At 38.6% G+C, this 26,946-nt stretch overlaps 1 protein-coding gene and 1 non-coding gene across 3 annotated transcripts; one reads left to right on the top strand and one right to left on the bottom strand.

The window, feature by feature from the left end:
• Positions 1-4,869: 4,869 nt before the first annotated feature.
• Positions 4,870-5,168, bottom strand: LOC148915659 (signal recognition particle RNA). Its single transcript, XR_016122389.1, has one exon.
• A 17-nt stretch (positions 5,169-5,185) lies between these two features.
• LPPBETA (Phosphatidic acid phosphatase (PAP2) family protein) lies at positions 5,186-11,036 on the top strand. Of its 2 annotated transcripts, none has more exons than XM_089041718.1 (2): positions 5,186-6,051; positions 9,931-11,036. In XM_089041718.1, the coding sequence occupies exon 1, from the start codon at positions 5,325-5,327 to the stop codon at positions 6,048-6,050; it is 726 nt and encodes a 241-aa protein (XP_088897844.1). In that variant the 5' UTR covers positions 5,186-5,324; the 3' UTR covers position 6,051; positions 9,931-11,036. The 2 variants fall into 2 exon arrangements, with proteins under 2 accessions (XP_088897844.1, XP_008238603.2); XM_008240381.3 differs by lacking the exon at positions 9,931-11,036 and adding an exon at positions 8,605-9,171 and having other exon boundaries at positions 5,206-6,051.
• Positions 11,037-26,946: the final 15,910 nt, after the last annotated feature.

Genomic DNA, 26,946 nt, shown 5'->3' with positions numbered 1-26,946 from the left:
AAACAATTCAAAAACCTCTCTATTTTCCCATCTTTTTGGCCCTCTCTCTCTCTCTCTCCATGATTTTGAAAATTGGAATGCAGTGCACTAGACTGCTCTACTACAATGATGACCTTGAAAGAAACTACTACTCAAATCTAAACCTTTGGTAAAAGCAAAATATATTTCTTCTTTTTTCTCTTTCCTTCTGAAATTTGAATTATAGTCACTAATAAAGAAGTGGATGATAATCAGTTGCAAACCCATCAAGTTAATTAGTATCAATGACTCAACTGATCCCCAGAAACAGGGACTTTATTTGCATTCATTTGAAAATACACATTTAGTTGGTAAGTACCTAATCTAGTCTAGTCCTTTTCTAATAAAGGCTTTCTTGCCCTGACATATCTAACCCTCAGATAGCTTTATGACTTTCTTGCACCTTGAAAATCAAAGAAATAATAACCATTTCACATTTCTTGGTGGGGTTTCTGAACCCTAAATTTTCCTTCCCTTGGTTTTTTCTCTCCCTATTTACACTTGCAGACAAAGGGCTCATCAGGACAAAAAATAAAATAAATCTTTTACTGTTTCAAAAATTATAACTAGAGCGCTTGATTGAAGGATTAATTTATGTCATATATGCAGATATGAACATTGCCAAGTTGGTTAGCAGATATGCTCCCCACTCTCCAAACCGAGTTTGAATCCCTCTATTTGTAATTTAGATTAGTTTAAAATAAATTATCGCTTGTATAAAAATGTTAATTAAGGATACTCATAGTTGGCATAGTATATAGAGTACAATTTTTTTTAAATTATAATTGATCATTGATTTGAAGATGCAAGTTGCGAAGAGATTATTGTATCATTTTAATATATTTTTCCAAATTCCATGTTGTAAAAGAGTAGAGGGGACAGAATGAGGTGGAATCTTTTATAGGAGTTTGAAGTGGGATAGATAAATATAGGTGGGAATAGAATAGAAGAATAGAAACTAGAAAGAGAATGGAAACTGGCAGAGAGTGCATCTAAAAAGCCTGAAATTTAAACTAGTAAAACGACAACTTCTCCACAAGTTTTTTTATTTATTTATCTTTTTTGTACTGTAGCCATAGGTAACCCGTTGGCAAATTAGGCACTAATTAAGTTGGGGTTTTGCACAAAGTTTTGTGCTCATTGGGATAATGGCCTTTTGTAGCTACACAAGGAGACAATTTTACTGAGATAATCAAAGCTTAATCAACTAAAACATGATTAAATTAAGGCATCCCAAACGCCAAATGGTCCAAAAACCTTGAGAAATCGTGAATTATGGACGACCCATTTGGGCAAAATGGGCAAAATTCAAATTAAACTCATCTTCTTTGTGCTTTTTATGATATGGTGATTATGAGATTCTGTATGGTGTGTTATTAGTTAAAAGAAGTGCATGGTTTAGGAGTGCAAAAAGCAAACCATATGGTTGTGGAGTTTTGACAGCCTTTGCTCTCACGCCTGTTTTTGAAGCCATCCCCGGGAACTGCGTTATATCCAAAGCGTGCTGTATTTGGTTTGGAGTTGGACCTCCAAAATTTCCATTTTTTTTTTCTATTTTGGTTTGCTATCTTTCAAATTAGGTTTAGATTTTTGTGTTTTATTTTTCATCATATTTATCGGGAAGTTAATATGATAGTAGATTCCTTAGTCAATAAGGGAAATTATACTGATAGGGTCTTCACATCTTATTTGGTTTCAAATCCGTCGCGAATCTTCTTCGTGTGGATATTAGTTAAAGAGTTAACTTTGATTCGCATGGTCTTTAGATCCGTCGTAAATTTTCTTTGTAATACTTTTTTCTTTAAAAAAACACACATTTTAGGGTTTTATACGGTTGAGTCCTCTTGTTTAATAAGCAAGAAAAAAAAAACATAAAAGCTTCTTCTTACTACAAAGCTAAGCAAGGTATTGAGGTAGGTGACACAATTTATGGAGAGTTATCAACAAGAGGAAGCAAAGAGAGTTCTATGGAGAAAGAAGCAATGATGAGAGCAAAAGAAAATAATAAAAGGAAAAGGGAAGACCTTGGCTTTTCAAAGGGAGGTGTGCCTTTCTCTTACCCTAATTAAGGGTTTTAATGGCATATCTTTTGACCAAACTTTGGGTCATGGAAACATCAATGCGATGTTGTGGTTTTGGAGATTAAAAAAACCCATCTCTCCTGAATCTCTCCTTGCTTTATTTAATACATGCACAAATTCTTATACACCTTGATCTCGAACATCATTTAAATCTCCCATCAATGCAGCTTGGGAATGGGACTTGTCCCATTGGCATCCTATTTCTCAAGAACTATACATGTCAAAACCTTTTATATCCAAATGTACACTAGAGACTTCTTAGCGCATTTGACCCACCTCACCCCACTCACAATCTTTTGATCTCTTCAATCATTATGTATTAGGCTATATATTTTGCCATGATGCAGGTTATAATTGCTTCGCCTAAACCAATCAGAAGTTTTATTTAACTAATCTAGAATTCAAAATGATAAAAATTAGGACAGTGGGTAAGGCCAGGATGATGATGATGATGATGCAGGTTCACAACTACACAATGTCGGGTGGAGAGTGATTCTCGGATCATTATTGAATCAAACAAATGCAACATTTTGGCTTGGAGTTGGGCTGCCCTAGAGCCAACAAGAGCTTTGAGAAATGGATGAAATATGATCAGATAAGCATTGTCGGTAATTAAGGATGGCACAGAGAGAGAGAGAGAGAGGGTTTGGTTTGGACCCAGAATTTGGTGGTCCTGTCTATGGCCTGCTGTTGGAGATTTAACTTCCTTGATATTCACCTTTGATCTGCCTTCAATTGCCAATGTGTTGGATTTTTCTGATGGTTGAGATCTAGACAAAGACTTGCCCGTGAGCCTTGAAAATGGCCTCAGCTTGCTAATCTTGTATGGACATGGACTTGGCCTTACGTACTCACTCATGACCTATCACTTGTAAAAGATTCAACTTGTTGAATATGACTGAGGATTCTTCTCTTGGGTACTTGTTATCAAGTAGTATGGTTGATTGGTTAAGTTGGTGAGTGTTGTATTTCTACTCACCCAAGAACCTCATACACTGTTAATGAGCTATTGCAAATAATAACGTATATTTGGGATATGGACATAACATGGGAGTTGCTCACTTGGCGTGAATAAATGAGGTTCAAAGTGAACTCAAATATAAACAAAAATGAAATGATGTTATATCATCTGGAATTTAAAATAGTATAATATATGAATTGATGTCATTAGAATTTTATATTATTTGCGCTCGCATAAAGTAGCGTACAAATAAGAATGAGTTAGCGCTAGTCTTCTCTAGTTTAGATTTTAAGATGATTAAATTCTCCTTGAATTTTGCCTCTCTTGTTTGTTGCTCCCATATTCAAAGTGAGGAAGTGTCCTTTCTCAAAGACTCAGAATCATTCGATGGACAATCATTGGCTTCAAAGGCCATTACTATGAAGCCAGAAATAATAAAAAAACCTACGAATAATGTTCATTGCACGATTTTGTGTGCATACAAATTATGTGTATATTTAAACATTTGCTAAAAGCCTAACGAGACATTATGCCATCCAGCTATAACATTGTTTTTAGTTGAAGTCTAAAATAGAATAATAGGTTTCAAGTCAAAGTCCAATGGGAAAAAGAAGATGGCCAATTTGCAGACATCCATAACCATAGGGACTATAGCATTAACATGGGCGCATGTATATATATATATATATAAATTATTCTATGCGAATATTTGGATGTTATTATCGTGCGACTGTCATGTATTTTGTACTACTCCTTCTTGATTTCCTACCTCTTTATAATAGCATCCGCATGATAACAACGTGTGCACATGATTAAAGCTCAATAATTAACCTTTATAGAATTCTATGTGCTGCAATTTTTCCATATTTTAATGGTCACTTTTGGCCTATCAGCTTCTCCAGTTCTCCATAATTAGGGTGAAATTATCATGCAATAGATTTTAAAACTATTACTCTTCCAAAATCCTAACCATTATTGATTCATTTTTTGTATTGTTTTATCCCAATTGATAAATAATTTGAATTGGTTCCTTCTTCACGATGACAAAAATTATAATTGCATCTTTCTCCTACTATGGAAGTTATTATTTCATTACCAGTTTTCCTGGTGTCTTGCATTTTTTCCGATGTCTTTCAAAAATGCAAAATCCTACGAGTGCACGGGCAGGCAGCAGTAATATTGGCCTATGGACTCCAGATGGATCATCAGTGGCCTGGTCAAGATTTTGGTCCATGTTGTGACCATGGGCCTGGCCATGGAAAAATGAAACCGGGGTCGAATAAGCAAGTGATCTCGGGAAACCGACATTGAACCGCCGTATATTAGAGGCTCTTTGATTTGATGAACTCGCCTAATTTTGAATTTTAAAAATCTATTAGAGAATCGGTTCGGTTTATCATCGATTTTGACAACAACAAAAAACCGTACCAAATCGGGTATGTCAATTCGATTCAATCAGTTTTAACGAGTTAAGTGCCTAATCGAAATGAGTTAATGTTAGCCATACCGAGATAAGGTCAACTGACCCAATCTACGTTTCATTAATGAGACAACAATCATTCATGATTGACTATAACTTTATCTAGGAGAGTGCTAATGGTATGCGAAGAAATATCATTAAATCAATAACTAGTTGGTTTTTTGTTTTTCATTTTTTAATACAAGCGATAGTCTAAATTATAAAGAAGAGTGTGATTTCTCTCACACACACACATGCTACTAAGCTATCACAGTGGGATTCGAAACTGAAACTACTAGTCTATAAGTCAATATCATTTTTATTGGGTTGGACCCCATTGATTACTTGTAAAAGATTTTGGTTCAATTCAGACAGTCTAGCGGGCCATGGTGGATCCAAGTGACACTGATCCGTAATCCTTCCACGGCCAAGAGCCGGAGGTAGTTGTTACTTTGTGAAGCCAACCTTATGCGGTTCCCTCCACTTTAGAAACTCTGTGACCCAGAGCCTTCGCTCGAGCCACAAGGTTCAACTCTTGGCTTGGAATGGCGGGCCAATAGATAGCCATCCCAAACCCAACCCGCTAATACTGGGCCAATGTTCTAGCACCTCAAAGCCAATGTTTATTTGTAAAAATTAATTTTCAGTCACCCAAATGTTTTTCTGTGGGCCATGACTTCAGAAAAGAACCTTCTTTAAATCCATATCTGGGCCGCCAAACTCCACATTTAACTAACCGTTGGTTTGTTCTCAACTGTCAAAACCCAACGGCCTTCCATCTCACATACTGACTGAGACTACAGCAATGGAGCCATCGCCGCCACCCAAATCCAAGAGCACCACCACACCGCCGCCGCCTCGGCCGCCACTCCTCCGCCGCTTAGTAACTCTCGACACGACGCTCTCCCAACATCTCCATGTCCTCGCCAAACCTTTCCTTCCCCACTTCATCCTCCTCCTCCTCGAAATCTCCGCCGACTTCCGCTTCTTCTTTCCCCTCTCCCTCTCCCTCCTCGTCGCCCCAACCCTAACCCTAACCCCATCCCCAATCCAAATCCCAGGCCCAGGCGCAAGCCTATGCCCAATTCAAATCCTCCGCCCTCTCCTCTCCCAGCTCATCCTCGGCCTCCTCCTCGACCTCGCCCTCATCGGCCTAATCAAGCTCCTCTTCCGCCGCGCCCGCCCTCTCTACAACAAGAACATGAACGTCGCCGTTTCGGTCGACCACTTCTCCTTCCCCAGCGGACACGCCTCCAGGGTCTGCTTCGTCGCCGCCCTTCTCCACCTCTCCGCCGCAGCCCTCGCCGATGCCCTCGCGCTCCTCCGGCCAACGTCTCCGTTCATTGACCGCTGGATCGGCGCGGACCCGGTCAGCGCCATTAGTGTTTTGGTCTTGGTTGCTTGGACCTGGGCCTACGCCACCTCCTTCTCTAGGATTGTGCTGGGCAGGCATTTCGTCACCGACGTTTGTGCTGGGGCGTGTTTGGGCATGTTTGAGGGTCTCGTTGCGTTTCGCTTCCTCAGGTTTTAAGGTATGAACGCTGAATGTTCCCGCAAGTTTTGTTCATTTATTAATAGGAGTCAATATTCGATGCGCAATTAGACATTTATTTGAATGAGTTTGGAATTGGAGATCATGATTTACTGGCAAGATTGGAGCTTTCTTCAAAGTTTGATGCATCCAGAAAATGGTATAACGTTGAAGATTGAGTTGATAGTGTTAAAATTTTGGAGCTAAAAGTTAACAAATTTGGTTATAGTTCAAAACTTGATAAAACTTAAATTGGGTACATACTACTGAATAAAAGGTTTAGTGACATGGGTTTATTAGCAATGGTAGTGGTATTGATAATTATGGAATTTCGAATTGTTACTACTGAGTAACATTACAAATGCATAAATTTTAGAACTAGAATAATAGAAGTTAAGCAAAAATTTTGGTTAATAATTTTAGTGAGGCATTCTAATGAAAAGTCCAGTTTGTGAGATGTTTTTGAATACATGTTTGGTGATATGGTGGTGGTGATGTTAGTGATGGAGGTAGTAAAGGTTCTGTGGTGCCTGTGTCAATGTCTATTTCCAGCATGGTTAGGTTGGCAATGCTAGTTCAGTAGTGGTGGTCATGGCAATACTAGTGGGCTGGGCATAATAATGATGGTGCATGACAATGGTGATAGTTGTGATACAGTGGTTGTGATGGTTGCAAGTATTGTGGTATGAGGGTGGTGGTGCCTATGTCAATGTTTATTTCCAGCATGGTTCTGTTGTCAGTGTTGATAATGACATAGTTCTGTTGGTGACATTGGTATCGACGCTGGCATTGATGGCAGTGGTAGTATTAGAGCCACTTCCATGGCAGCGCGACGACAATATTTATATGTATAGCACCCTTGTATCTAGTTCAGTTCGACCTGTTTATAGAACCTTGTATCAAGTTGGCCAATTTTTCTACCCAAGCTTTTGAATGAGTTTAGGGAGGGAGGGAGGGTTCACTCGCTTACTTTCACCTTATAGCAACACTAGTTGGACTGCATGTGGTACCATTGTTATAAAATAACAGATCATATCAAAATGGTAAAGGTAAAACTTAAAACAGATTCAGGTTCAGTCCCTTTCTAGTTCTATATCCTAATGAGGCGTGGCTATGCAGACCATATCAAAACTGTAGGTAAAAATTATCAAGTCGTTCAAGTTCAATGTATTCACTAATATAAAAGCATGCAAATTCTACTTTCTATAGCTCCGACTTATTTATTTTTCCAATCTGGAGTACTTGGTAATGTTCCTTGCAAATAGAAAGCAGCATATCAGCCTCCTTGTTTTTTATAACCCAAAAAAAAAAAAAAAAAAAAAAGTAAGGTAAAAAGAAGAGAAACAATGGATTTATTGCCTTTCGTATGCGTTGCTTGTCATCCTCCCCATAATTTTGAAGGCTCCTACACATTACTTGTATGGCAACTCCCATACCAGTACTATAATTTTGCGGGTTGTGTCTTCATTACTCAAACAATTGTAAGGCATGGGATTTGTGGATAAAGAAGTCATTTTTGCATCTATTGTGATGTAGAAAGTTGACAACCCATTTGGACTCTTCATCTTTTTATTATGAGAAACCAGCCCCATTTCTACCCAAGCAAAAGCCCCACTAAACAAGTTAAAAATGCGAGGACAACACAGACTTTCAATGAAGCTTCCATTTGATAATAAGAAACCCACACTGCCTAAAGAAATATCACATTCTCTTTCAATCTCCTGTCGCAATTTGACAGTGATCAATTTTTGTATAAAAAAGAAAATTTCACAAGCTAAGGTTGCTGCTATCTAGAATGGAAATGTAACTGACAATCTCATGATGGGTAGAGCATTATGCCTCTTGTATTATGTAGTATACATATTGGAAATTGCTGTATTTTCTTTCTCCCCAGCTCCCCCACCCCAGAGAAAAAATATCATGTGGTTTGTTTATGCCTCTGGGACTTGAATGTTATGCCCCTGGTTTAGGGGCTTGAGACCTAATATGTCATGATTACGAATGAAAATGTATGGAGGGAATAAGGGGCAAATTAGCTGAGTTCATTGGGTGATGTAGTAGAAAAAGTGACTACGGAAATTCTTGACAGCAGTTGCTTTAGGGAACTTTAGGATGGGTTGGTTAGCATTTAAAGGTGTAAAACTTGTAGGAATGTAAATTTGGGATGGGGGTGGGGGTGGGGGTGCGGTAATTTTCTGTTCAGTCTATATTGATTGGATTTAAAAATTGCAAATGGAAGTTACAAAATATATTACTGCTTGGATGATGTTAAAAAAGTGTCACTTAGATCAGTAAAACGAGCCCAAAAACTGTAATTTAGAATCCCACTACCGTCTGGTATTCCTTCCCTGAACTATATCAGTCTTGCCAATTGCTTTATGGCAGTGAGGGCATGCTTTACCCTGACTGGTACCTGGTGTCAATCAGTTCTCTCTCTTTGGCTGAATATGAGTATTTTGTTCCCTTATGCACTTTACATACTGTACAAAAAATTAGGTTCTATACAATTGAATGACTGCTGACTGGATGGATGGCTTTTAACTGTAAATTTTAGGACTTTCCCTGACTGGAGCAGCCTGAATATTGATGATCTCCTGTGGAAATCTGCTGCTGTCAGAAATCTGTTTTATTTGACCGCAGTTCTGGCTCGAAGGCAATGTGGTGAAAATAATTTCTCAGGGTTTGGGATACTCCTTTTCCTTTGTGATGACCCTCGTTGGATATGGAACTGGTTTAGCTGTCGACGATTATTTTATTTTCTGTGCTGCACAGCTGGATTGATCGTCCATTAACGTCATTTTGATTGTGGAAAGTAAATGAAAATAAAGATATTCTTGCACCATGTAGAGGAGATTTCCTCCGCAACTCTATGCAAGGGGCAGTAGCAGTAGCATCCAGATGTACTGAGAATTTTATTGAGTTCAGCTGATGAAATATATGCTGGCAAATTCTGTGCTTCTTCTGTGGTATTTTCCATGCTTCACTGGTTCCCACTATTCTTTCACTGGATCTATTCAGTACTGTATTTCTCCAAATGTATTAAGCTCTGTATTTCTGTGATTCAACTGCATTGGAATTTAGCTTGTCTCAGAATCAAAAAACTCTGTTTAGAGGAAAATAACAGTTATTGCTCAATCGTCTACAAAGTATGTGCTTTAATTATTTTTGTGATAAGATTTATTCGATCAGGTCTAGTTGATTGACTGATTGATTGACTGCTATTCATTTCTTTGAACAAGAAATCAATCAAAAACTTGGAAGATTAGTGCTGACAATTATTGTTATAGTTTGGTGATTGCATAATTGCAGTAGCATGCATCCAAGATGGAAATGGTGGGATAAGAAGTGGAATATAACCTGTTACCCCAAAGGGAAGTGAAAGGATCTTACTTTTGAAGAAGGCATAAATCCTCTTTTAGGACCCATTTCCCCCCTCATTTCCCTTCCTAACCTGGCCATTATATATTCTTATTTTCATGTTTTGTTGGTCCTACTTCCAAGTGTAGTGCCTGTTGATGAAATTTAAAATGTGTTTTGAAATTCAATTCATTGTCTTATCTTTTTGTTCTGTTGCCATGAGGATGGCCTTGTCTTGAATGCCAGTTTATTGAACTTATTTAGGTTATGTAACCCATCCACTACTTGAGAGAAGAGAACGGTCCTACCATGGATTTTAATCATTGAAATCACGGTCTTTTCCTTTGAGACCATGAGATTGTTCTGTGTACAATACGGAAATGTAGTTGGATCTTTTCAGTTTGTGGGTCATCTACATGTGTGCTTTTGATTTTTCCTTCTCCATGATTGTTGTTTGAATCCACAAACACCGGCTTTTATGAAAAACTAACACAAACTTTTTTCTTCTTTTTATCTGAACAAGTGGTCCAATGCAGGAACAGGTTCTTCTTGATGCCTTGTGAGATTGAAAGCATGTGCCTGGATTGGCTACAAATGGATAGAAGATGTGGAACAAGTTGAAAGATATGTTTTACTTTTACCTTCTACCTAGTCAACATTATTAGGCTTTCAAACTTTCTCCCATCACTTGTATGATTGATAGAACTTGAAAAAAATCAAGTGGGTTATCTATTTAATCACCACGCACACAAGAAACTAAAACCCTCAAGGTAAAAAGGGTCATTGTCAATTTCCATGGTAAGAAGATAATTTGTTTGGAGCCAACTTGTATTTTGTGACATTGTAGACTTAAATTTTTTTGTGATTTCAGAAATTCTATTGATAACCAAATTTCCAGTTGGATAATTTATTATGTGCCTGTCATAATTTCAAGTCTGCATTCAAATCCCTAGCCAAATTTAGTTGTATGGGCATGTTGTGGGTGTCAGAATTATACTTGACCATTTGGTGCTTGTAATATCTATCTACCATGGACCTTGGACCAACCTCAGATCCTGAGGCTCTGAAACGTGGAATGGAGGCTCTGAAACGTGGAACGGTCAAGTCCGGTTGATTTAGACCCAACTTAGGAGGACAAAATATCTGGCTGATCAGAAACCCTAGTAAGGAATGGATGATGGATGATGAAAGATGGTGATGATGATGATGATGATGACCTCAAAGCCATTTTGACAGTTGCCAGTTCACAAGTTCATCTCCATAATAAAGTGATGTGAACATGTGAGGCTCTGGTTTTCTGCCCAAATTAGCATTTTGGGAGGCCCTGGCTTGCATGCTATCATTGAACTGATTTGGCACATGCTGCTGATGATGAGCTTCAAATTTGGTTCTCTCTTTGAAAAAGCTGAGGACCACTGAGCCAAATTGGATAGCCAAAAACCTGAGGACAGAGAGATTTTTTTTACAGTATTTATTTTATTTATTTTTTTGGGTATGACCTAGTGTCAGTTAGTCCTTCACTGCCATAAACAGAGGACCTGGGCAGAGAAGGGATTCAGATTCAGAGTCATATTTGCCGACTTTATTTGCAATGTTGGAAAAGAGCTGTAGAGATGGAGACAGTACAAATCATTTTGAGTTTTGTCCTCTAACCAACCCACCAACAGAGCCACCTTTGGTTTTTAGCTCCTTCATTTTACCTTTTGCCACACGGGAGGGTTTTTTATTTTTTATATTTTTTTCTTCTCTTTTTCTCTTTTACTCGGCCTCTCTCGCAAAAGCATTGTTGACATTACACTGATTTTGTTTTTTTCTATGCATGATTGGGTTTGAAGCTCTTTTACGAGCAAACAGAAGTCATAGTTCATGATCAATGTGCATTTCTGGGGAAGTTATGAGTTCCAAGCTCTCCACATAGGAGAATTTCTATAAATATATATATATATATATGTAGTCTCCTTTCATTAAGGGATCTCTCAAATAATTTTATTTCATGGACACTTTTTAAGGTATCCTATGTATTTTTTTTCTTCAATGATCCAAACTATCTATTTTTTAGGTTTTCATTAATAGATCATCTTTGCAAAAAATTAGACAAATCGGAAATCATTTAGACATCTAATTGTGTCACACAAAATCAATGAACACGATGCTTCAAAAAAGTACTAAAATTTGAATAATTCAATTGAGTGGTAAAATGATATTGGATTCAAGTGATTTTTTTATATAAAGATTATCTTTGAATGAATATCTACAAAATTGATGGTTTGGATTAGTAAAATACATGCGGAGTACGCTTTACAAGAGTGTCCTTAAATAAGATTTGAGGAATCCCTCAATGAAAGCTATATGCACACAGATTTTACTAAGTTTTCTTTATACAGGTCACTTAGCAATGTGGTTCAATGATTATATACGAACTATCTAAATTTTGTATACCTATTTAAGAACCCTTTCTTAGAGTAAGGTCATAAATTATAATGATGAGTTGTAATGAGTAGGTGATGAGGGGTTGTAATGAGTAGGTCAACGATAGTCATTCGATCGATGAAAATGTTTAAAACGGCTGGATTGAACCCTTAACATAATTTGTTCTTGTGAATACTGCCTGGTTGCATTGGCGGTGACACATTATGGCCCATTAAGCACCGTGCATGGCCATTAGATTCTCCAACTTGCCTGTTTTTTAGGTGAGATTGAAGATTGTCTTGTCCCTCTCTAAATATTTGCAAATTTACAGTCGAAAGAATGGCTTGATTTTGTATGGATTTTATGGACGTATATACTCATGTACAAAATTGAAATACTGGAGTATATTCATCAGCCTGTTTTTTCATTTTGACAGGTGGAATTTCTAGCCACCCACCCCACGTACCTGGTGGTGGTGGTGATCATTTATATGCCTTTTTGGCAATTGAAAACTTAAGTAAGGTGATTACTTGACAATTAAGATTGCAGTGAATTTTGGGTCAATCTACAATTAAGATTGCTTGCTCTCAGATCCAGAGCAAGTTTGGTGCACAAAACGAAAAAGATTTTGATTGAGCTCAGAAAGACTTAAAAAAAATCATTCAATTGAACCAAGCTCACATGAAATTTAACTTTAGACTGTTTCCATTTTCCCAATTTTAAGGCAAACTGAATTTTATTAATATATTGCAGATGGAAGCCAATGGGATTTGGTATGTGGGTTTTTCTTATTCTTTTTCTTTTTTCCCTTGTGTGTGTTCTCCTTGAATGACCAAATAAACCCTACATATTTTGACAACTTTTTTTTCCTTTTTCTTAAAAGACTCGTAGCTTCTTTTTTGGAGAGAAACTTTCATGCAAAGGAGATAATATTTTTGCAATTCTCAGCCAATAACACAATCAAACGTGAGATAATTTTTTCACGTGTTATTGTGTTATTGGTCGGAGATAACAAAACCCATTACAAGTAAGTTTTCCTGCCTTTTTTAGGGTGACGTTGAACATGACCGACTAAAGGTACAATTCACTTGCAATCTTTATGCGTACTGATGTGACTCAATTGGAACGCCAAGAAATTTGTCCCCTCCATAATTTGAATTTCAAGACAATTCTCTTCATATTCCATCTGTAAATAAACAATCCAATCCATTTATCTTTATCTTTTTTGAGTTACCGAAAATGACTATTTTATTGTCCTATGCAATCAGTCCGATAGTGAAAATCCAATATAGTTTCAAGAATTTGTCCTAGATTCGAATCTAAAGTACTGTTTTTTTAGTTGGCCAAACAAGAAAAATATAAACACCCTCTACTGATAGGTAACAATTATTGGAATAATAGTACAAAAGAATTCAACCAACCCTCTTACCCTTGATGAAAAGTTCACAAACGAAAAGAAAGCTGTGAAATGAAATCTGTTGGTACAAAATATCCATGGATGGACTTTGAAGTAGTGTCCTATATTTGTGATGCAAACTGAACGGTCACTTAAAACTGAGCTAGAGGGAAGTGTTTTTTTTATTTTTATTAAGAGACACCTGCAGATTTTGAACCTTGAAAAAGGGCTGTGGATGAGCTGGTAGATTAATCAGCTAGTAGAGAGGGCCCTTAATTTGGTACAGAGTGGTTGAAAGCAGTGGCTACTTTAAAGTCCTTGCAAAAATTTAAACATAATTTGAAAGGACATCACCATTTTTAACTCTATATGATCCAATAGAATTAGAACTGTTGTAGTATCATATACACGTGACAGAAATGCCAATTCTTTTATTTCAATTTCCTTTATTTCGCATTGATAAATTTTCTTCAGTTTTGATTCTATTTATTGACATGGGTAATTGTCAACAAATAAAATAAAAATGAGATTTTCTTGACACGTCCGTCGTTTAAGAAAGAACCGACACCCGGCAGAGTGGATCTCTACCATTTAATTAGAGCAAGAGTCCACGTCCGAGCATAGGCATTCACACTACAAAATTTCAAATCAATGGTGTGGTTGCCTTGTTGAAAGAAAAGAACTATACGCAAATGTGGGTGGCCTACAGAAGACATTAATCATGCAAAATCAATCAAGCAAAACGAAACCCAATATCATAAGCAACAAAATTGCATCCAATATGTGAGAAAAATCAACATGCCTAGTGAGGATTGATGGTATGGGCAGGGCACATGCTGTGTTGGTTAGATACAATTTGTGATATGATATAAATTTTGAAATGATAGGGGAACAAAGAAATATTGCTCCATGCACAGAGGACATAACGAGCTGTGGGGGCCGTTTGTTAGTGCTTCAATGAGTTGTTTCCCATCTGGAAGTCTGGTGATCTCCAATGGAGAAAATTGTTCATTGTTTGGTACTTAAGAAACAAGGATTTGATTGGTGGTTGCTGGTTTCTTATGAATACTAAACCATATAATTCATGCAAAGTTTCATTGCCAAAATTAAAATACTTTTCTATAAAAACCTTGGTTTGATGGTCTTGGGTTTTTGATCTTTGAAATCTTTCATAAAGTTATGGACATTTTCTTCCATGCATGTGCATATCTTGTAGTTTTTTTTGTTATGTTGGTAACAGTGGGAAGAGGAGGAGAGAATCTGCAGCACAGAGAGAAGGGTATATTTGCAGCAAGGGAGACCAGTGAACACCAAGGACAAAGGGTCATGACAAAGGGTCATGTCAATGGCATTGTACAATTATGACAAGGCTTTGCAATTATTTAAGTGCTAAGTGATGGTTGATTAGATAGCAGAAGGAACAAAATTAGTGATTTATTAAATAATTATATTTTTAATAGAATGTTTATGATTTAACAGGTTGACCAATGACCACAAAAAAGTCAATCTTCTTTGCCAACCTGTTGCTTTTGTGGGAGTAGTACTCGATTCGATCTCTGTATTAAGAATGGCAGAAGTCCTGCCAGACCTGCAGACTGAAATTTCAGATTAAGAAAATGAAATTTTTTTTTTAAAGCGTTAACTATTTATCATTGAAAAGAGTTCGACTCTCGTCCTCCTTGTATCTTGCGTAATTTAGAAATTTATGCAATTCAAGAGCTGGTTTTTGGATCCTATATTTAGCTGATGAGATTATAGTTGTTTTCTATTAACTCCTCATTTAATTTAGGTAGAATTTTCAGGACCTACATAATAAATAAGAACTAGAAGTGGTGGTGTTTTTTTCTAACAGTATATGCGGCCTAAATATTAATATAAGTTTCCTTTTAAGTAGAAGCTTGCCTCACTTTTTTGAGGCAACTTTACTGATATAAAAAGTAGATAAACTTCACTTCTAAATGCATGTATGAATTGCTTTCTCCTCATTTGTTAGAGGAAAAAAGTATATCTATAAACCAGCAAACAGTCCTGCCAGATCCAAGGGAAGTTCAATTAGCTAATATACCAGAATGTTAGTTGTTAAAGAAGTAAATGCTCCCTCTCCGTGATTTGCAAAAGGTAGAATGTGACACGACACGAGTGATGTTGATGCAGTTTTGTGCAGTTTGTGTATATTAAATATAAGGAGAAGTTGGCATCTCTATAGTGTATGTGTGAGAAATCTTCATCGCTTTATAGTTTAGATTATCACTTATAAACTTTTCTTCAATAAAGGAATGGGAAGGGGGAGGGGGAATATTAAAAGTGACACTAAAATTGAAAGGTAGTTTTGTAATTCAAGGGGTTAGAGCAGTTTTTTTACGCTCAAAGTACTGTATTCGAATTCCCTTCCCCCTATATCACTCGTATAAAAAGGGAAAAAAAAATAACTGTAACATTATGTGCTGCAAACCATCTGGGTGGCACTACTTACTAGCATCATTAGATACCCAACATACCGTGCATAAAACTTGTTGTAATTGTAGATTAAAGCTTAATTAAATAATTAGTTGATAGATTCATTACACCATCCCATACAACTTGGAAATGATGCTCCCACGCTGCTTGCCTCCAGATACACAAACAAAAGCTATTTTCCAAGTTTACTAGATACTAATTTAAGGTGCATATAAAGACGATATCCATTTGCAGGCCACTTTTAGAAAGGTCATATATAACCCAGATGGAAAGAAAAAAGAAAAAGGCAATTTACCAACCTAATTAAAGCTACCACATATTGGACTAGTTGTCTACATTAATTAGGACAAATATAACAATCGATAATGTCTGATTCAAATTGACAGTATAACAATAATATATATATATATATAATTTGATAATTAGAAGTTCATTACGGGTTATTACAACTATTCTATTTTTTATAACACTTTTTGCTATTACTGGTCAATAACACGATGATAGATGGGATAATTTTCTCACATATAATTGCGTTATTGGCCGCAAATAGCAAAACAATCCTATTCTCATTAGAAGGGTGTTTTTATGCTAGCTTGTGCTATCACTGGTTAAGCCGCTCTCCTCTCCCGTAAACACACGACCATGTGGATCCCCCCATACAATCCCCACACCCTCAACAACTCCTCCCACGACTTTCATTATTTACACCAATAATTATCTAATGCATCATCCATGCCTTATATAGAATACATATATAAATATAGGTTGCGGAATTAAAACAAGAGTATTGTTTGGTTTACATGTCAATCAGTTCAAATCAAAGTGCCCCCTCCAACCAAAAGCATGAAGAAGAAAGAAAGAAGAAAGAAAAAAAGAAAAAGAAGAGGAATATTATAAAGTTGATGAAAATGTACTTGAAAATACATGTAGAGAAGTAGGAGTTTTGTTTGTTTGTTTTAAGCTTTAAGATCATGCGTGAAGCGACTTGTGATTAGGACTATCTTAAGCTTAAGAGCCCTTGTGGGGGCCCGCAGCAAAAATAATGGGGGTATTAAGACATACCCTTAATACAGAGACACATGACTAAGAGATAACAAAGAAGATAGCTTTGGTCTCACAAAGAGATGACACCATTATTTTTGGGGTTGAGTGCTTGCTATTGCTTGCTTGCTTCTGATTTGATTTGCTTTCACTCTCTCACATTTTTTGTCAGGTTTTTATTTGATGAACTATATATGCATTTGTGGTGTGTGTTCATATTGATTTTTGTTTTTTGTTTTTCAAACTTTAAATCAGAACTTGTAAAAAACTTATACATCAAGACTTCGAGACATGTATATATTTCAGAGGTTCGAAACACCCAATCACCTAATGAATATTTGCGTAAACCTAACTCTTCCAATCGCTTGTATTGAAAAAATAACATTTATCTCTCAAACTTGTTATTTTTTAATCTTGATTTGATTCACTAGACGATGCCAAACGACAATTCAATCTATAGAAACATTGGTTTAGACATTAAAAGAATTCAAGACAAATATCATCGTTGGTTTCAATGTTCATGGTTTGTAACCATCAAAACATAACCATTACAGCGTGGGTAGAGCAACGTACAAGGCCAATGGGCCCCTTTTCAGGATGCAACACATTTCATATATACAATTAAATCACTTGTGAATTTTAAAGGATTTATTGACTTCTTAATTTTTTTTTTTTAATACAAGTGATATGAAATGATGGGAATTCGAACTCAGAATTTCGGGAATAACTGTTCTTAATTGTGGAAGCAAATATTTTCGTCTCCAATCACAGCACGCCACGTGGAAAAGAAGATTATATCTTTTAATTAATTAATTGAACCAGTTTATCTGGCCAATTAATTAATTTGGATAAATATCTTAATTAAATGATATTATCTTTATTTAATAAGATAATATCATTAATTAAGATATTATCCTAATAAAGAGAAGATAATGTCATTATCTCATATATTATCTTCATAAAAAGAGATAATATCATTTAATTCAGATATTATCTCCATAAAAAGAGATAATATCATTAAATCAGATATTATCTCAGTCTGACTCGATCCCTATGAATTTGGGTAGAGAATAAACTTAGCATATTCTCTATGAAACCCTAGCCCCGAGGCTCCTATAAATAGATGACTTCATTCATCATTCAAGGTACATCTAAACCTACTCCTTATACCCGAGAAAAATACCCGAAGCTCTTTCTCCCTCTCCACTCTCCATATTTTCTCCATATGGCTCCGGCCACCACACACGGCTCCGGCCGCCCGGTTCACACCCTACATAAACACTACTCCGTACCCTTTGCTTAGCTATTATTTTTCTACAAACACTTTGAACTAACTTAGGCATCGGAGGGCCTTTGGCCAACACCCCCCGGGTGTGGTCTATTTACTCCAATCTGTTTTACAGGAATCGAGGAAGAGAGAGAAGGAAGATCGAAGGTTGAAGGATCTAGAAGCGAATATTCTCCCGTGAGATTATTTGCACAAACATTTGGTGCTTTCATTGAGAGCACGAGTTATACTCAACGCGTGCTCAAGGAATTCGTTCCTCCTATTGTCCAATCCACCGAAGCCTTCCAAACAACTATGGTTGGAAGCAAGCCCACGAGAAGCAAAACCGTCGCGATGGCTAAACCCGCGACGACCCAAAGCCACTCCACCTACGATCTCGCGATCGACATAGTGGCACCACCACCTCTTACCACCGTGCCACCTACCAGACCCGTTGTCGGATCTAGCAACCTTCGTGGCACCGCCACCAAGCATGGTGGAACCTCCCATCAAGGTGGGCTCGTTACCACCACTGACTTAGGCCCGGTCTTGGAGCAACTTCAAGCATTCCCTCCATTGCCTCCACGCTCGACACATGCTCCTGCATACAGATCCAATGAAACCCTAGCCCATGTGTAATTGGGCTCCACATACTTCTCTCCTCCCGATCCACGAAGTCAAGCAGATCTTAATATGAGAGTTGACCAGCTAGCTCAGAGGATGGACGACCAAACTCCACCAAATAAACTTGGTTCAAAACCTTGACCTTGGACAACCGGGCGAAGAGAGAATGATGGATGAACGCACCTATCGGCAGCTCGATGGGTACCAAGCAGGTTGAGCAGGAATGGGCAGACAAGGAGAGAGACAACAACGTGATCAGCTTGCCGGCATGTCACAAGCATCTGCAAGCCACACACAAAGCAACGTGCGAGAAAGACTCGGCCCACGACTTGACGTTTGCGCTCGCCTGGGCCCGCAGGAAATGTTCATGAAAGGCTAGATTCCGGGAGGTCAAACCGACAATCGCCGCAATCGGATCATGAAGAGAGGTGCTCCGCTACCCGCTCGCAGAGAAATATTCACGAAAGGTTAGGCCCCCAAGGAGGTCAACTTGGTAACCCGCACAATGAGGACCGTGAAGAAAGGCACTCCACTGACCGCTTCGAAGAACCAATTCTCATCGCCAAGTTACAGAAAATCTCTCCCAAGCAAGGTCCACCAACATGCCGCCTAGGCAGCGCAGACGAGAAGATTAACCCTTGCATACCAACGAGGAAGTTACTCGGTCTCACCCAAATCGTAAAGGTCATCAACGTGACCGACTAGCCATGTGTGCGGAAGACGTTGAGAAGCTTGTGAATAATCGACTTCAAGACTTAAAGATTGGTGGAAATTTCGAAGATGCACTACGTGTTGAGGTAGACCGAGCAAACTCATCACCTTTCACCGTCGAAATTGAGCAGGCTGCTCCCCCGAAACGATTCTCAACGCCCTCTTTTACATGCTTCAAAGGCGATTCCGATCCCGAAAGCCATCTGAAGCATTTTAAGAGCCTTATGATCCTCTACAAAGCCGAAGACGCGCTAATGTGCAAGGTGTTTGCAATGACTTTGCAAGGAGCAGCTCAGGACTGGTTCCACACCCTGCCATCCGGGTCGATCAGCAGCTTCAAGGAGCTTGCTTATGTCTTCACTAAAGAATACACTTCTTATCGGTCAATCAAGAAGAATCCTGACCATCTGTTCAACTTGCACAAGAAGTACCAATGAATCCATGCGAGACTACATCAAGAGGTTCAAAGTGGAGAGGGCAAACATTGTAGGATGTGATGACCAAATTGCGTCCTCTGCCTTCAAGAGGGGGTTGCCAATTGAATGTGAGTCGTATCGCGAGCTGACCATTTATCTTCGCCAAACACTGGTAGAAGTCTTCGCTATAGCAGAGCGCTACGCACTATGGGACGACGACCGGATCACTACGAAGAAGGCTGATCAAGTAGCTGAGCAGGTAAGCCAAGAGAACGGCAAGCACAGATCACACCTCGGAAGGTGCTTCAGCAGCGGAGAGCTACACCAAGTTCACTATCCCGATACACCAGATCTTGGCCCAAGTAAAAGACATGCCTTGGTTGAAGAAACCATTGCCTTTAAAGGGAAACCCAACCAAGAAGGATACTAGTAGATACTGCACATTCCATGAAGGGCATGGTCATTACACAAACGACTGCTTCGCCTGGAAAAGGCACCTTAAAGATCTAGTCAGAGACGGCCATTGCACGGAATCCATCGTAAGGAGGGCTATCCAGCAAATCAAGGATTGTGACGCATCTAACGATGAACCTCCACGAAAAAGGTCATATGGATCAACACGATCCTAGCTTACTCCAAAAGCCCAGACTGACCACCAGGGGGCAAAAGAGAAAGATCAAGCAGGCGACTTCCGTCTCCTAAGCCTTCACTAGCTACCAAGTTGTGGAAGACGAACCTTTCATCATCTTTCAATGGAATGAAGTTGTAAGACAATGAAATACCCATCACCTCCAAGGGTACTATCCATGAAGCTCTTCACTTATCAGCTCGGCTCTAAGCAGGCGACCAAGCCTTCCTCACCTTCATTGAAGACAAGTTACTTTTGATGTTACTCATGCACTCATCGACACGTCTTTGAACGTAGGCCAAACGGGTCACCATCATCGACACGTCTCCGGACGTAGGCCAAACGGGCCACACACATCGACACGTCTCCGGACGTAGGCCAAACGGGTCACACACATCGACACGTCTTCGGACGTAGGCCAAACGGGTCACTATCATCGACATGTCTCCGGATGTAGACCAAACGGGTCACACACATCAACACGTCTTCGGACGTAGGCCAAACGGGTCACTTTCATTGACACGTCTCGACGTAGGCCAAACGGGTCACACACATCGACACGTCCCCGGACGTAGGCCAAACGGGCCACTATCATCGACACGTCTTCGGACGTAGGCCAAACGGGTCACACATCGACACGTCTTCGGACGTAGGCCAAACGGGCCATTATCATCGACACGTCCCCAAACGTAGGTCAAACGGGCCACTATCGCCGACATGTCTCCGGACGTAGACCAAACGGGTCACACACATCGACACGCCTTTGGACGTAGGCTAAACGGGTCACTCTCATCGACACTTCTCGGACGTAGGCCAAACGGGCCACTATTATCGACAAGTCTCCGGACGTAGGTCAAACAGATCACACACATCGACAGGTCCCCGGACGTAGGCCAAACGGGCCACTATCATCGACACGTCTTCGGACGTAGGTCAAATAGGTCACACACATCGACACGTCCCCGGACGTAGGCCAAACGGGCCACTATCATCGACACGTCTCCGGACGTAGGCCAAACGGGTCACACATTGACACGTCTCCGGACGTAGGCCAAACGTGCCACTATCATCGACACGTCCCGACGTAGGCCAAGCGGGCCACTATCGCCGACATGTCTCGGACGTAGACCAAACGGATCACACACATCGACACGTCTTCGGACGTAGGCCAAACGGGTCACTTTCATCGACACGTCTCCATACGTAGGCCAAACGGGCCACTATCATCGACACATCTCGGACGTAGGCCAAACGGGTCACTCTCATCGACACGTCTCCGGACATAGGATAAACGGGCCACCCTCATCGACACGTTTTCGGACGTAGGCAAAACATGCCTCAACCTAGAAACACTCAAGCAGTTCACAAAACACTATGCAAATTGAAGTTGAAAAAATAACTGAAGTTTCCTTAGTAAAGTGACCAACCGGCCAAAGTTCAACAAAAAGAAGACGGTCAGGTAAGACCAATTACTCTAAATGAGAAAGCAGACTACAAAAGCTAAAAAGAGATAAAGAAGTCTTCATCTACTTCGAGACGCCAGCAGGAGATCCCGATCCGCAGCCACTTGTCTGTCGATCACCACACTCTCGCAGCTCCACCGCTGATCCTCCACGTCTGCCCCACCTCCTTTTTGAAGGAGAAGAAATGTTGCTTCCTTTTGTTTTTCCAAGGAAAGATTTGGGAAAGTACCAAAATCGTCAGCCTGACGGATTTGATGAACCACTCAACACAAGTGGATGGACTTTCTGAAAGTTCGTCTTGAGCATCGGACACGCCGGCATCCTCTGCAAGGGTGGACTTGTCCACCTTGGGATCGCTGTCGACGTTGCAGAAGAGCCCTTCGCCCAGGCAAATAACTCTCTTGCTTTCTTAGCCTCTGTCAACCTCACTTCCAAAGGAATTGGCGACGATGAATCCACTCCATGCTTGACTGCTCGTGACTCAACAGTTGAAACATGATGGTTGGATGGATGAGCAGACTGCCCAGATCGACTTCCAATCTTCGACTGGTACAAACGACTCAAATTTCGAAAAGGAGCATCCGCATCTCTTTGCCTCTCAACAAGTGAGCTAGATCGCGCACGGACTACTTTACGGAGCATATCACGATCTCCAAACTCATCAGGCTTGAGCTCTCGAAGACTGACATCAGCCTTCCTCTTTTAGGGGAGTTTAGCAAAACACTCCTCATGTCCAGCAGGCAAATCATCAAGGCTCGGACCATCCGCTTCCATCTATCGACATCCTTAGCAGGGGGCAGTCCACCAACTTCCTCCTGATCGTCGCTCAGCAGACTCGACTTACTTTAGGATGCACGGCAACTCCTCTCTTCGACAAGCAGTACAAAATTCTCCAATATCTTTCTCAAGCTAGAAAGTAGAGAAGTTAAGTTTGCGATGTAAGAAAGAGTGAAGAGAAGCCCTGTATTTATACAAGTTGGACAACCCGGGTCAAGAAGGAATCTCAAGCTCTTTCCTACTGGGAATCCAACTCCAACAACAGTCAGAAGCCTACACCAATTGAGAATCCGATATGCAAAAGGAGTCCAACACACAGAAGAAAGCCCAAACTCAGTTGGAGAGCCCGAAAAAAATAATTTCATCTCCTACATGCCACACGGTGTCACGCAGAAGTGGGGCATTTGTGGGAGCAGATATTTTCGTCTCCAATCACAGCACGCCACGTGGAAAAGAAGATTATCTCTTTTAATTAATTAATTGAACCAGTTTATCTGGCCAATTAATTAATTGGGATAAATATATTAATTAAATGATATTATCTTTATTTAATAAGATAATGTCATTAATTAAGATATTATCCTAATAAAGAGAAGATAATGTCATTATCTCATATATTATCTTCATAAAAAGAGATAATATCATTTAATTCAGATATTATCTCCATAAAAAGAGATAATATCATTAAATCAGATATTATCTCAGTCCGACTCGATCCCTATGAATTTGGGTAGAGAATAAACTTAGCATATTCTCTACGAAACCCTAGCCCCGAGGCTCCTATAAATAGATGACTTCATTCATCATTCAAGGTACATCTAAACCTACTCCTTATACCCGAGAAAAATACCCGAAGCTCTTTCTCCCTCTCCACTCTCCATATTTTCTCCACGTGGCTCCGGCCACCACACACGGCTCAGGCCACCCGGTTCACACCCTACATAAACACTACTCCGTACCCTTTGCTTAGCTATTGTTTTTCTACAAACACTTGAACTAACTTAGGCATCAGAGGGTCTTTGGCCAATACCCCCCGGGTGTGGTCTATTTACTCCAATCTGTTTTACAGGAATCGAGGAAGAGAGAGAAGAAAGATCGAAGGTTGAAGGATCTAGAAGCGAATATTCTCCCGTGAGATTATTTGCACAAACATTAATCACTATAAACCCCATGCTCATTGGCTTTAATATGTTAGAGAATTCATAATTCAACCAGAAGTAGACTACTCAAGAATTTCAATTCAGGAAATCTAATAGCTAATAAAATAAAAAGAACTTACAAAAGTATATATATATATATATATATATATATATTTACTAAATCTTTTCATTTAAAAGTTTATTAGAGTTTAAATCATATGCTATGATTATGGAGAGGGTGATAAAAGAAGCCAGTAATCATTATAATTTTATTATATAATCAACAGTGCTAATCGTGGGTAGTTGAGAATTATAAATTATAATCACCCTATTTCTGATCAAAAGTAAATAAATAAATTTACATGAAGCTAAACGCATGACACTGAAAGAACTAGAAAAGTGTGAAGCAGAGTGGACCAAACCAACCTAAAGTCGCGGCCACGCTTCTTGGATTTGCCACACCAAGTTGCGGCCATGCATGTTCAAATCATTTGTTGGTCACTTTAATTGAAAGGTAAGAAAGATATAAATTCTTTTTTTATCCTCAGCCAAAAATAGAAAGTCATTGATGAAAATTAAATAGAAAGGTAAACTGAATCATGTGTTCAATTATACGAGTACGCATGTTTGTGAGTGCTTCTAAAATAGTTAAAAGCGATAAAAAAGTTTATAAGAGTTTTTAGATCATTATAGAAGCGCTTAAATTCAAAATTTTTATAATAAAAATACTTTTGTTATAAGCGCTTATGAGCATAAATACTTTCTTAGAAAACAGTCCCAAACGTCTTGATCCTAATCTATCATTATCTTTCTTCGTGTCAATTTCTTGAAATAAATCAATGTGGTTGGCAATTGATAGAAATAGCAGCTCCTATGAGCAGGGGACTGAAGCTTCCTACACTGCTCCTAGGATTGTGAAAGAATAATCAATCTAAAGAAGAAGTGAACAGTAATAATCTTTCTTTTAATAGCTGTATCCAGCAGCTGTCATTGACTAAAACCTCCTAAGCCTAAGAGGGTTCCAGATGGGCAACCCCATTGCTGCTTCTAAGGGCCCCCCCCCCATCACCCACCCTTTTACTGTTCTATTCACAAATCTCTATTGATTTGTTAGTAAATTTGTGTTTAACATCATTTAACAAATATATATGGAGACAGTTGATTAATTAGGAATTGTTAATCACGCGTAGTCTAGTGTTAGGGTTTCCTAGTTCTCTAGTAATTTTTTTGTAATGCAAATCTCTTTAGGAGATCTTCAAGTTACTTTTTAATCGCATTTCACGTGGAATGATATCTTCAAATCTTTGCTGTACTTATCCGCAATGATTCTAATTCATAGTCTAACAAGCGTGCGGTACTAATTATGTGAAGTGAAAATTACAATACAGTTATATCACTTTTTTTAAGTTTGTCACATCTACAACTCTTTTTTGTAAAGTCAAACGACTAATGTAAATTTGTACAAGGTTTACGAAAATGAATTTGTGGAAGTCACCATCTTTTTTGTTGTTTTTGGGTGAAGTGGAAGTCATTATTCATCTTTTCTTCTAATCGACAACCTAAGCTAGTCTTGCTACTTTATCATTTTGGTGTATAGGCTCGTACCAAAGGAATGGTCATATCAAAATGAGTAAAAGGGACGGCACATTGATTATGGTTAGACTAATTAGTTACATTAATTAGTTAGATTTGAACTTTGATTTGATTTGATTGCTTGATGGGTTTCTATCTAACGACCATGCAAACCAACTATTAACAGGCTAATTAACACCAAGAATAATATATTTTACAAGTATTATGGAATCATGTACCCTTTTGCTTCCATGAAGGCCTTTTGCTTCTAAAAGCATCTCCACCCACAAGGGCTAAGTCTAAGGCAAGGGCAAGCTGCAACTATTCACGTGAATAGTGTCACCTTTGCATTTGTGGTTCCACCCATGAGGGCAAAGTATAAGGCAAGTCAAGGGCAAGAAAAAAAAAATATATGCAACAAAATATAAAATTGTTATGTATTTATAAGGAAAGCGAATAAAATTGTTATGTATTTATAGGGAAAATATCCATAATTTTTGGTTTTTTAAAAAAATTGAATTTTATAATTTTTTGAATTTTTTTCCTCGACGTCAAGATCCCTGGCCAAGCCTGCGAAAGTTGCCCTTGGGCCTGCCGGGCTGGTGGGACCCAGCCATTGCGAGCTCTTTCTGCTGGAGGAGGAGTTGGGCTGGGGGTCTTTTGCCCAGTTTGGGTGAGCGCCGGACTTGCTCTAATAGCAGTGTGACGTGTGTGATAATTTTTTTTTATTTTGTAGTTGTGTTTTTGATGAATTTTTTTTGCATATGTGTCAAACTGTAATTTGCAGGAATGAGGAATATTTAGTGTGACGTGTGTGATAATTTTTTTTATTTTGTTGTTGTGTTTTTGTTGAATTATTTTTTTATATGTGTCAAATTGTAATTAGCAGGAAGGAGGAATATTTTCTTACCGGCAAGGAGGTAAGTAGTCCTTATGTATATAACTATAGTATAGGAATGTATATGATGTAGGAAAAAGTTAGGCTCCTTAAAATTAGGAAGGAGCTCTTCTCTTACAACCAATGTGTTTTTGACACGTGTCAATTTTTATTTTATTTGATTCTTTTTTATTGAAATTTTGTCAATATTGTCGAAATTTGACAAGTGTCAAAATCTCATTGGTTTTAAGGAGGCCAGCCTTGCTCTCCAATAACCAATGAGATTTTGACACTTGTCAAATAGCCTTGCTCTCCGATAATTGGTTTTAATTGGTTTATCAAATATTACTAAATTACTAGTTAATCAAATAAATAAAAGGAACTATTAGTTTGTTATTGAAATAGGATTTATATGTTTGAGGAAGTGTCTTTTCCCTTAAAGAGATACATTTGTCTTCATTATGGTTTTTCTGAATTCTTTAACATTTCTTTCACTCTTTTCTTCTCACGTGTCTTTGTCTTTCCATTCTCTCCTTTTTCCAACACTTTTTTTTTTTTTTTACATAGAGGATTTGAGTTTTGGAATCCCTCTGTTGATGGCTTCATTTGATTTGGTTGTTTCAACAATGGTAAACTGTTTATGGTCGATAGTGCAATAACATTCTTCACAACAATATATTAAAATTAAAGAAAAAAAAATTGGTTAAAAGTTAGGAAACTGATTTGAATAGAACATGTTAACATGAATCTATCTCGCTATTT

This window comes from Prunus mume, linkage group LG7, assembly GCF_029339155.1.
Source record: "Prunus mume cultivar Tortuosa linkage group LG7, ASM2933915v1, whole genome shotgun sequence".
NCBI lineage: Eukaryota > Viridiplantae > Streptophyta > Magnoliopsida > Rosales > Rosaceae > Prunus > Prunus mume.
Note: the sequence above shows the minus strand (reverse complement) of the source record. Positions and strands in the feature narration are given on the sequence as shown.

Excerpts from the sequence above, each read along its gene's own strand:
- LPPBETA (XM_089041718.1), top strand. The coding sequence starts at position 5,325 with ATGGAGCCATCGCCGCCACCCAAATCCAAGAGCACCACCACACCGCCG.